Below are 12,943 nucleotides of genomic sequence, written 5' to 3'. Positions count from 1 at the left end.
TTACATACCTCTTTTAACATTTACCTTTTGTCATTTGCATATGGGGCCTTTCCACTCAGAAGGTTCCAGAATTCAATGGGTTCCTGCCCCTCAGCCATTATATCCTCAGATGAGCCTTGGCCAAGAACAGCACTCACCTCCTTAGCCATGGCCCTCTCATCGCCACTTGAGCCCTGTGTCATCACAAAGACAAAGCGTGACCAGAGGTGGAAGCATGCCAAGATGCTCTATTATTGTACCTACAAATAAACTGAATCATATCACATTAGATCTGATGAAATACAATACAATGTTTTACATTTTTATTTAAACAACATCCTGTGATATAAAACTGATGTATTGATTGAATAGCTTATGGGTTGTATTAAAAACAAGAAGTTGGCTTTACTTAAGATAATGGATGAAAACAATAGTTCTACCAAACTGTTTGCTCTTCCTTTTTTGATTAAAGCTCTTTTTATTAGTTTTGATCAGTCTGATACATAGAAAATAGAAAAAAAGAGAACAGGAAAAACAAAAAAGGAAAGGAGAAAGAGGAAAAAAATACAGCTCAAGCACCCCAACATCATAGTTACATATCCATAATGTATCAACAAGCAGACAAATAAAAGTAGCTGAGCTCAGTGTCAATAAGAATAATAACAATGCCAGAAGTCAAATCTTGTATGTTCACCACTTAAAGTGTAGTGGATTTTTACAAAAGTCAAACAGGAGATTAAATCTTTAACCCCATAATTAAATGTAGGCGGGGATGTATATTTCCATTTAAGTAGCATGTTGTCTTGCCAGATGTAATGCTCTGAGCATGTGCAGAGATTGAGTCACTCGCAGAAACATGAATGCAGCTTTATTAGAGAAAAGGGAATTCCACAGACACAATCCAAAGTACTAGCCAGGGTCAAAATCCAGAAATCAGCCAACGAAGCAACCAAAAAAGACAGGGAACAGGCAAAGAGGGTTATCCAAAAACAGGCAGAGATTCAGCAAATACAATGACAAGTGGCTCAGAAACGTAACATGAGTTGACAAGACTTTGCAAAGACAAATTGAACACACGGTGCTTATATACAGAGAGTAACAAGGACAAACAAGATCCAGGTGATTACAATAACTCGTAAGTAATAGAACTCACTAGGGGACGAAACCAAAACAAGAAAACATAAGGAAGTAACTACACAGAGGCGTTGGCGTGGGAACCGCGATGCCAGGGAGGGACAAACATGACAGAACACCCCCAACCCCGCCAAAGTAATTTTGAATATCAATTCCCAAAAGAAAGTTAGTTTTCGGCATGACCAGAACATGTGTGAGAGGGTGGCTAGTTCTGTTTTGCACCTGTCACACATGGGATCAATTTTTGGTAAAAAATAAAAAATAAAAATTTTAGCTTTACTTTACACCAGTGTAAACAGTGGACAATCTTGAACTGTATCACAATATGTCTTTGGCAGATTGAAGAGGAATGTATTCTGCACCAGATTATATCTAAATCCTCTTCAAATTCTTGTTTTAGTACATTGAGTCTCCAGATTATATTTTTGTTCAGGATGATTTCAAGAATAGCATCCAGAAGAGATTTGGATGGTTAGGTGGGAAATTGGGAGTAATTTGATGTAATAAGACTACAGAGCAGTAAATATCTGAAAAATTATGTCCAAGGAATAATACAAATTTTGATGAATGAAACAAAATTGTTATCCATAAATAAGTCCTTTACTGTGTAAAACCCTTTGTTTGCATATTCTTTAAAAGCTCTGTCAATCACTGAGGAAGTGAATATGGGATTTCTGTCTATGGGAGCATGTATGAAAAAGCACATCTAAATTGTGTCCAAATTTTACAGGAGTGTTTCACAATTGGATTGAATGTATATGCAGATACAGGCACAAACACTTGAACAGAGCATAGCATGTAATGTATCACCCTTGGCCCCTCCCAGAGTGTACATTGTCATGGTTACCATGTATTGTGTATTTGTTTTGCTTTCATTTTCTCCATCCATCTTTTGTAGCACCTGGCAACTTGGTGGTGGGGCTTGAACCAACCTTCAAGTACCTTAACCACTGAGCTACCATGACAATACGATTGGATTATAAAAGCCACATTCAACTTGATTTTTGTCTTTCTTGAGAATTAGGGATATGACCGCTTGGTGCATGGGTGGAGATAGTGAGCCAGAAGCAAATAATTCTTCCAACATCGAAAGTAAGAGTTCTTTAGCAAATTAAAATTTTTAGCAAATTTAAAGAATTCACTTGGATGCCCATTAGGTCCTGGACATTTCCCATTTTTGCAAATACTTTACTCCAGCAGAAAGTGGACCATCAAGTTGTTTTGCTGCTTCAGCATCAACAAAGGGGGTGTTTAACTTGTCAAAAAAATGATTCCAGCAGTGACTCATCCCTAAGTGATTAAAAGTTGAAAAAACACTTTTTAATCCATGAGTGATCCACCTGTTTGATACCCAATTCATCAATTATTTCTGATAAAGACTGATTTACTGTTTTCTGGCATAACTGATGTGCCAGAATCCTTCCAGTATTTTTATCATCTTCATGCATTTTATACTGAATTTTATTAATCACATTTTCAGCCTGTTTTATAGATAAGAGATTATATTCTGTTTGCATGAGAAGTCACTGTTTATACCATTCTAGAGATGGAGACTCTGCTATTACCCTATCCAGCATGAAAATGTCACCTGTTAGTTTCTCAAGGCATTTTGTTTGATTTTTCCTAAGGAAGGAAGTGTAGGATATTATCTGTCCTAATAAATATGCCTTCACTGATTCCCAAATAGTTGAGGGGGATATTGCCAGGGTGGTATTATATTCCAGAAACACGGATATTTCCTTTGAAATAAATGACAAAATATTAATCAGACAGTAACATCATGTTTAGATGCCAAGGATGGCAATCACCATGTGTGGTTGGTATACATAAAGTCACTGTAATGGGGCATGATCAGATATCACATTGGCATGATACTCATAGTCAGTAAGCAAGGGTAGAAAGTTTTTATTCAAAAAAGTATGTTTAATGAACATGTGAGAAAAAAGAATGGCTCCTAGATATAGGGTTAAGAAATTGCCATAACCATCCTGTCATGCCATATGTGTCAAGAAAAAAACTGACTGAATTAGTTGATTTAGAAGAGGCAAGATGGTTGGGTTAGCTTCGATCCAAAGATGATGAACAAAATAAGTTTGTTAATAAGTATTGCTGTTCCCCTTGATTTAGAGTTAAAAGTGGAGTGGAATAACTGACCCACCCAGCTCTCAATCTGAAGCGATCAGGTGTGCTCAGATGCATTTCCTATAGAATGACAATTCCTATCACAAGCCATTTCAATTGGCTCTGCTACATTTTACTAAATGGTTTAAAGATTTTACTTTCCAGATCACAAATTTTACCTGGCAGAACAAGGTGACCTATGAACCCTACACAGCAATATCTGTACATTAAAGTGCTTATTAAGGAGGGCTAGTTCTACAGGTTGTTCCACTTTTTACACAGATTAAGAAGGAACTCGAACCCAGACTCTCTGCAACATTTAATATGTGAGTATTTGATCACCTCATTCGCCCTTCCATATCAAGACTAATTTCTTGCAGTCAGGCTGCTTCTAGACAGAGCTTGCATAAAGTAGATTGCATAAAGTAGATTGCAAGTAGATTGCATCCTCATCTGAGCATGTGGAAAGGTTGTGCTCCAATTCGCTGTTTTTTTTGTCCATAGCTTCCACATCAGTATGACTTTTCATCCTACTAATAAAACTATGGCTAATATTATACTTAAACACTTCAGAATCCAGGATGAGATAGAGACCACATCCATTTTTAAGGATCCTCCACTAGTCTCCTACAGATGAGCCAAAACATCAAAATACATGCTCGTCAAGAGTGAGCTAAATGACCATTCAGATAATAATCATGTCAATGTAGCCTGCAACTGCTCTAGATGTGCTACATGTAAATGTATTAACACTGCCAGGAAAATAACTAATATGAAATCATATAATTTGTTATCACCCATTCCTCATCATGAATTACTATGGGAGTTGTCTACTGTTTTGCAAGAGATGTAATCAACTTTACATTGAAAAAAACAAAAGAAGGCTTACTGATTGTTTTTATGAACACATTTGAACCACCAGAATGAAAGATTTGTCATTTCCAGTGGCAAGGCATTTTAATACTAAGGGATATTGCATTAATGACATATCTCTTTGCACTGCCAGTTGTTGTTGTGGCAGTAAAGAAGTTTGGAAAGATAAAGCTCTACACTCTACATTTAGAACCCCATGGAATGAATGTTATGATTTAAACTACTTTTTTTTTTCTACTTTTTTCTAACACAAACTGGTTCCTCCTCAGAAGCAATTTGCTTGTACAGCTGATGAAGGACCTCTGTCTGAAACTTACTATTTTTAACTCAGTGGTCTTAAGCTATGCAACTCCATCCCCTCACAAGCTATGCAAGTTTACAGAATACAGCTATTGATGCAAAGTTCTACTATAGATGTATATGTTCAATTTGCTTGCTCTAGCATTTTCAATGGAAATAGAAGCCAAACCAACCAGTCTTACTAAGTTTATGAAGTCTGTTTAACTCCGTTAACTGCTCAGATTTATTATTTTTATTTTTTGCTTTTGTGCTTCAATTTACCGCCATCATACCTAAAATGTTAAAGCCTTCTCTAATGTTAACCATAGATTTTTGTTAGACTACCTATTTTGATTGCAATGAATATTATATTTAGCTGACACATTACTTGCCAAATAAGAATGTATGAGAATCATTGCTGTGTGAAGTTAATATTTAGATAAAATACATATTTTGATATAGTTTAATGGAATTACTTTCCCTGTTTAGGATTTTAGTATTATAAATAATGAGTATATCATGTTTGCAAGAGCAATTATAAAACATTTGCCAGTTTGTCTACCATGAATGAGACACATTATGAATAAAAGGGCAACTGTTATGGGAGTTAAAAAAAAAGTAGTTTGGCTACTGAAAGGTGTTGTTACATTAAAGGATCTGTTCATGTTACAGATGCGTAGCATAAGTGCTGACTGAAGTGGCCTGATTGGAATTTCAGCGAGCCCAGTAGCTATGCCCCAAGCCTCCCCCCACCCCCATCTGCCCAGTAGTTACACCACTGGGAGTCAAAGGACAATTGGCAATTGTGTAGTCAAAGGACAATTGTTTTGAAATTGTTTATACTATACACATACAGGTGAGAGCACCCAGCTTATAGAAACACAAAATGTCAGAGAAACTAAAAACAACAAAAATGATGTGGGGCCCAGAAGTCAAGAGTTTGTTGTATCACAGTTAGAACCATATTGTCCTATTGTATAGTTTTTTTCACCACCCACCTTTCCATACCACAGGTAGATGCCACCCGGACTCTTCAGCAGGAAGACATCATTGGAATTAAGAGAAGCAGCCTGGGCTGGTACCTCTATAGCTTTAGTGTTGAATGAGTCTGAGCCACTTATCTGAAAAAGATGGACAAGACTTCCTGGATCCGAGCCTCCCTTTCTGGAAGTACCTCCCTGAAAATGAAAGTCAGTTTATTAAAAGGTTATTTATTTTGAATATTGTTAAAACCTTTTAAAACATTCTGAGCTTTACAGTGCCCTGATGGCTCCTAAAATGGTATTTTAAAATAACATGTGATTTCTGTTTTTCAAGTTATTTGACTATTTCTTCTTATTTCTTTCTATTTTTTCACTACCACACATTTCTGAAAACAAATGCAAGCAGTGTTTCACTTTATTTTCAACCTTTACAGTTTTTCCCTACAGGTAGAAGTTTGTCTCCCACAGACTAAGATTAACACTGATATTATTGGCTATCATTGCCATGTTCAAGTTACACCTGTGTAAAGATATTTTGTTGGTCACCCCTCTACTGCACCAAGCATGCCAAATTTACCATACAATCCTATAAACTTGATCTAGTTTAGTTTAGTGTCTGCTTGGTGTCTGCTAAGGTGTCTGCTAAGGTTTAGTGTCTGCTTGTGTATTGCATTTAATGATATTGCATCACTTGGATCAATCCCTCTTTCTAAAACAGACATTGACAAACCTGGAACAGAAACGCCATTAGTCTAAACTGAAAACTTTTCTTAAACTGTAGAACATCTGATTAACTATTGTCACGATCGGTCCCTTCCCTGTTCCATGTTTTCCCTGTCATGTGTTTAGTTCCGTTACATAGTTTCGTTTTGTACTCTCATTGTTTGATTGCGTACACCTGTCCCTCATTTCTAGTTTGTGTATATAAAACCTGTTGTGTGCCTTGGTCGTGGCTGTTCATTGTTTGAATTAGTGAATGTGTTTCATTATGGTTGTTTCTTTGTGTGTATCTTAGCCTTCATGTTTCCTAGCCTTAGTTATAGCCTGCTTCCCCGTTTGCCTTCGTGTGTGTGTTTGTTTTGTTAAGTCATGTATTCCCGTGCTCTCCGTGTCAGCTCTATGACCCTGGACTACTACAACAACTCTGATTTTGGATTTTCCCTGAATAAATCTCGCTCCTCTCCGCACATGCGTCCGCCTCCTTACTGCTCAATGTTACAACTATAGGAAGTTGATCATCATAATTTTGTGCTCTGACAGAAAATACCAGTGTAATCCTAGATTATTATTTAAATGCAATTAAACAGGAATCAAACTAGCCAGTTAACAATGTTTTAGGATTTTATTCAATGGCAATAAATTGTAGGCTTCACTCACAGTATAGAGATGTTCCTAGGTCAGATAATAAATGATGTGTAACTGGCTTCTGAATATAACTATAAATCTGCACTGGTGCTACTTTATTTGATAAACCACAACAATCTACTTGATAAGGTTGCTTAGCCAGGGAACTGGCTGTCTTTGGGTTTAAATCTTATCTGACCAACTGCTTATTGTTTCTAAATCTGATTTCTCTGACTTCATGAGGATACTGCATCTCTAACTGGAATCACTCCTATTTTGCTACTGTGTGTATTTATTCGTAAGATTTAGCATCCATTGCTATACTGATGACAGAATCCTACTGAAAACCTTATTCTCATTTGTGATTTATTCAATACACACAGGTACATAACATTACTATAACAGTCTTCAGAAATAGACATTGCATAATGCAATAACTACAATATGCCTTTATAACATCCATAGGTACATAAAAAGTTAGTCTAGCAACCCACAGAATTAATTGTGGATATTGTTTCAACATGAGTAGTTTGCTTTAACAGTGCCCTATACATTTATGCCAGCTTTTTAAAAAAAACCAAGATGCTAATGATTTAAGATGCTCTCATACCTCCTGGCTTCATTTTTAGTTAAACTGTTATAATTGGACCTTGTGGAATCTTTATACTATGATCACCATATACTCCTCATTTTAAGTACTCTGTGCTCCACATATACTTAACCATCTGCTTTGTTAAGCTACATGTGATCTGATGTTACTCTCTGACCAGTTCCAACATGGATGCATTGCTGCCTGATATCACACCAGTACAAGACACTGCCATGTAGTTTCTTTGGTTCTTTAAACCAGACCAGTTTTACCATTTTGAAACCATTTGCATATGCACATCACCTTCTGGCCATAATCTTGCAATCACTTGTGCTCTAGGACACTCCAGAGTTTTTAGTAAACAGTGTCACATCCCTTATGAACTTCTGATCCCCATGGTCCCATTAACTTCAAACCTCTTTCTTGGACCGTTTAAATCTGCCTTGTATAAATATTGAACTTCTTCCTTCCATGTTTCACTGAGCTTGTTCCTCTAGACACAACAGACTTAAAACAGACATTTTTGCACCATCCCACCTCACAAATTTCTCCTCTCTGTGATCATAGTACATCTCTATAATCCCATTTATGTAAATCTAATTTTTGCCAATAAGTTTACTATCTGCTGCCATCCAGATGATGTTCCCTGTCATGCTTGGTTTGGTCATTAAGTGTGACCTGGATTTCTGTGAAGCTTTGTGACAATGTCTACTAAAAACCTCTATGAACTTGTAATGAGGCTCAAACCCAGGTCAGATAGCGCATGACACTGATATGCCACTGGGTGAGCTACCATGCTTTAATGATGGTGGGCCTGTGTGCAAAATAGTTAGATCTTAGAACAAGAAAAACAAGAGAAGTAAAAAACCAAAGGTGGGGAGTCGAACCAGCTCCCGCTAGACTGTGGCAGCCATTAAACAATCTGCGTGTATATAGTACTTCAAAGGAATGGAGGACGAAAAACAGGTGGGAAAAAATAAAGACAACGCCCAGCATAGAAAAAAGGGAAAACAAAGGACACCATGGGAAGAATGGCAGCCCTGATGTACTGGGGAAAACGAAACTCTAAAACTTCCTAAACAAAATCAGAAAACAGGGAGGTGCTTTAGTGACTAAGGGAAGCCTCGAGAGACAGACAGACTTGAGAAGGAAAACTGAAGAGAGGGGGAGTGTAAAAACACAGGCACCCTCAAAGAGCAGAAGAGAGGTGTAGCACAATGGCTCACAGACCTCAATACCCAGAGTTACCAGCTAGGAGCTTGGCTCAACCCTTTAGCAAAGACCCAGTACTGAGTGACTGGGTCACTGGGCTTATATAGACCTAGCACAGCTGTTGGGCATCAAGCCTGAATGGTAGTGTGCCTGACTCGAGGCCTCCCCCTGGCAGCCAGACCACCCCTTTGGTCCCCGTAACGCTCCCAGTCCACCAAATACTAGACTCCACCACAGACCCAACGGACATCTAAGAGACGCTTGACTGTGTATGCCGGTGCACTGTCCACTATGCGAAGACCCAGTGGGCTGGATTAGCCCGCTGAACACAGTACGGGCTTAAGAGGAGACATGTGGAAAGTGGGGTTGACTCGCAAAGACAGGGGAAGGGCAAGGCGATAAGAAACAGGGTTTATGCGACAAAGAACCTTGAATGGCCTGATGTAGCGAGGAGCAAATTTGCGAGGACATCAATGCAAAGGCAGGTCCTTGGCCGATAGCCAAACCTGCTCTCTTAGCCGGTAAGTCAGCACTGGTCGCCGTCTCTTGTCAGCGTAATGCTTTTAAGCAGCAGCAGCAGATAAAAGAGCCCTGCGTGCCCTTTGCCAGGCTAAGCGGCAGCACCCGAATGTCTGCTCAGCAGACCAGACACCCACATCGGCCTCTTGGTCAGGGAACATGGGCGGAGTATACCCAAATTGACATTCAAATGGTGACATGCCTAAGGAGGAGTGCAACAGGGTGTTGTGCTCAGACCAAAAGGATGGACAGGAAGAGGCCAGACAGTGGAGGGTGCACTCCAAGTCCTGCTTAACCCTCTCGGTCTGGCCGTTGGATTGGGGACAGAAGCTGGAGGACAAGCTGGCTTCTGCCCCCAACAACCGACAAAAGGCCCCCCAGACCCGGCTAGTGAATTGAGGCCCACAGTCTGACACGATGTCGCTAGGTTGCCCATGAAGATGGAAAACCTGTGTAAGCAATAATTTAGCTGTCTCCTTCGCAGATGGCAGTTTTGGCAGTTCAAAGAAGCAGTCGGCCTTGGAGAAACTGTCGACGACCACCAAAATTACCATGTTGCCCCTTGATGGGGGCAGCCTAGTGATAAAATCGAGTGATGGGTGAGACCAAGGGCGTGAAGCTACAGCCAGTGGGTGCAACAGACCAGTGGGCCTTGTCCAGGGATCCTTGCTCTGAGCACAGGTGCGACACAAATGCTCAGAAGTCAGGTTCCATGTGGGGCCACCAAAACTGCCAACGGAGAAACTCAAGCATCCATGTGACTCCTGGGTGTGCCAGAAAGGGGGATGCATGTCCCCACTCAAGGACCTGAGCTCTAACCACCTTAAGTACATGAAACCGCCCCAGAGGGCCTCCACCTGGGTCTGGTTCAGCAAGGAGTCCCTGACGTACTACCTTCTCAACCACCCACTAGATTGCTGCTATGATGCAGGCCCTGAGGATAATGGTCAAGGGCAGAGCAGAAGAAGGCGAGGATTCCCACTGGCGGGAGAGGGCATCTAACTTAGTGTTCTTAGTGTCCGGCCAGTATGATAAAGTAAAGTCAAACTGGGCAAAGAACAGTCCCCATCTGGCCTGGCACAGAATAAGTCACTTGGCGTGTTGTATGTAAGCCAAGTTCTTGTGGTCCATCCAGACCAGGAAGGGGTGTTTTGCTCCTTTCAGCCAGTGCCTCCATTCCTCGAGCGCAAGCTTGACTGCAAGGAATTCATGGCCAACCACGTCGTAATTCCTTTCTTAGGCTGAGAGAAGTAGGCACAGGGATGCAGTTTTTTGTCTTCTCCTGATCACTGGGACAGAATTGCACCAACACCCATCTTGGATGCCTCCACTTCAACAATGAATGGAAACTCTCCATGAGGGAGCTGAAGAATAGGAGCTGTGATCAGACGGTACTTTAGTTCTTCGAATGCCTGCTGGGCTTCAGTGGACCAGCAGAACCAACCAGACACCTTCCTAGTCATCGCGGTCAGTGGGACTGCAACTGTACTAAAGTTCTTAACGAACCTGCGGTAAAAAAAATAGTGAAGCCCAGGAAGCGTTGGACCAGATGCACTGAGGTGGGGCTAGGCCAGTTCTCTACAGCCTATACCTTGGCGGGGTCCATGCATAACTTCTTGTGCGAGCTCAGGACAAGCTGGGCGAAGATGACCTGAGCTTCTGCAGTACAGACACCTCCCTTCCTGCATCCGCGCGTCACACTCACAAGAAAGGCGGGTGTGTCTGAGCTGCATTGGCTGGGGTCCGGACTCCCCCTGCTTGCCAGGCACATGAACAGGGCTAAGGGTGCGCGGACCTCTGGTCCCTGTGCTCTGCGCCTCTCCCGTACGCAATTGTCAATTCACAACACCAGATTGATCAGGTCGTCGAGAGAGGCAGGAGTATCTTGGTGGACCATTTCATCTTTAAGCTCCTCGCTGAGGCCCTGGTGGAAAGTAGCCATCCACTCTCGGCAGCCGTAGTGCAAAAATCAATGGTGTAATCAGCTACCGCTCTTGTTCCCTGACGTATATTAAGGAGATGGGAGGCTGTCTCCGCTCCAGCGACTGGACGGTCGAAAGTCCGCTTGAGTGCAGCAGCAAACTCCGCCACAGTGGAACATACATAAGTTTGGTGCTCCCAGACTGGGGTGACCCATGCCAGAGACCGCCCAGTCAGAAGGTGATATATGCCACCTTCACTTGCTCTGTGGGGAACCAAGTAGGCTGTTGCTTGAAAGCCAGTAAGCATTGGAGGAGGAACCCCCTACAACCTCCTGCCTCACCAGCATAGTACTCTGGGGCAGGGAGCAACAGCTCTGAACACAAGAGAGACAGGATTTGGCCTGGCTTGGCTGCTGCAGAAGTCCCAGTTGCCTCTTGACTAGGGGCAGCCAGAGGCACTGGTGTTTGTGTAGCAGCAGGATTAGTCTGTGTCAGGAGGTCGGTCAGGCTGTGTAACTGAGAAATGATCTGTTGCAGGGCCTGCTCATTTTGACCAATAGTCACCCCCTGATTAGATAGAGCCACTTTTACCTGTTATAAGTCTATTTGTAGTGCTGGGTCCATGGCTGGGGCTCAAACCCAGGTCAGATATGTGATTACACCGACACACCACACCAGGCTTTAATGATGATGGGCCCGGGTGCAAAACAAGAGAAGAAAATAACCAAAGGTGGGGAGTCGAATCCTGGCCACTTTATTGCGAAGCAAACAAGTTCCCGCTAGACTGTGGCAGCCATTAAATGAATGTGTGTATATCGCACTTCAAAGGAATGGAGGACGAAAAACGGGTGGGAATAAAATAAAGACCATGTTTAGCATGGAAAAAAGGGAAAACAAAGGACGCCACAGGAAGAATGGCAGCCCTGATGTACTGGGGAAAACGAAGCTCTAAAACTTCCCAAACAAAACCAGAAAACAGAGAGAGAGCCGAGAGAGAGAGAGAGAGCCGAGAGCCGAGAGAGAGACAGAGAGAGAGAGCGAGAGAGAGAGAGAGAGAGAGAAAGAGAGAGACAGACTTGAGAGGGAAAACTGGAGAAGAGAGGGGGAGTGTAAAAACACAGGCACCCTTGAAGAGCAGAAGAGAGGTGTAGCACAAGGGCTCACAGACCTCAATACCCAGAGTTATTGGCTAGGAGCTTGGCTCAACACTTTAGCAAAGACCCAGCACTGAGTGACTCAAGGCCTCCTCTTGGTGGCCAGAGGGGCCTCGACCTGGCGCCAACCCTTACAGAGTCTTCATAAAACTGGTGCTCTCTAGTCTCGTTTTTGGAAACAGGAATTTTATAGAGTACAGTCATGTGTCTTTACAAAAAAGGTGAGGTGTTCTGCGGCAAAAATCAATATGTAATATTAAGGCAAAGTATGAGTGATAATGAGTGGGCAAAGATCAATGCAGAAATTACATAGCAATAATTACCTCAAAGACAACCATCCTGCCTTTAAATATGGCCATAAAATGGCGTGGTTCCTTGCCCATTGTAACCCTCACTTGAACAGGTTGGCCACCATACTGCTGGTCGACATTTACTGCCTGAAACGCACAAGCTGTCAGCTCATCTTGTGAGGCATGACATCCCTGTGGAAAAAATATATTACAATACATTGTTTGGTTTGAGAAACAATTTAAAAGTTTTAATTTCTCAGCATGCCCAAAAAGGAACCAAAACTATTTCAACTGTTCTATAAATACAAATAATGATATTTTCACTCACTATCACAATGCAATATCATTACCTCCCAGATTATGCTACTTTACCTGCCACATGTAAAGGATGTAGTTCTTCTTCCTATGAACCTCATAGGTATATAGGACAAGGTAGCAGTCACCTCCATAGAAGTAACCATATGTTTTTGGATCAACCTCAGCCAGCTCCAGATTTTCAATCCGCCAAACCTTAGAATCAGAACAGATCATCACTGGCACATGA

General features: G+C 41.6%; 1 protein-coding gene across 1 annotated transcript in view; it reads right to left on the bottom strand.

The window, feature by feature from the left end:
• avil (advillin) overlaps nucleotides 1-12,943 on the bottom strand; it is a 30,132-nt gene that overhangs the window by 6,248 nt on the left and 10,941 nt on the right. Inside the window, exons 12-15 of the mRNA XM_027002015.3 lie at nucleotides 12,772-12,909; nucleotides 12,433-12,591; nucleotides 5,385-5,564; nucleotides 25-173 (exon numbers count right to left, since the gene is read on the bottom strand). Coding sequence (XP_026857816.2) covers nucleotides 25-173; nucleotides 5,385-5,564; nucleotides 12,433-12,591; nucleotides 12,772-12,909 — 626 coding nt within the window. The remainder of the gene's footprint in view (nucleotides 1-24; nucleotides 174-5,384; nucleotides 5,565-12,432; nucleotides 12,592-12,771; nucleotides 12,910-12,943) is intronic.

The sequence above is a fragment of the Electrophorus electricus genome, chromosome 22 (assembly GCF_041902795.1).
Source record: "Electrophorus electricus isolate QZ-2024a chromosome 22, ASM4190279v1, whole genome shotgun sequence".
Lineage (NCBI taxonomy): Eukaryota > Metazoa > Chordata > Actinopteri > Gymnotiformes > Gymnotidae > Electrophorus > Electrophorus electricus.
This window is presented reverse-complemented; position numbering and strand designations above follow the sequence as displayed.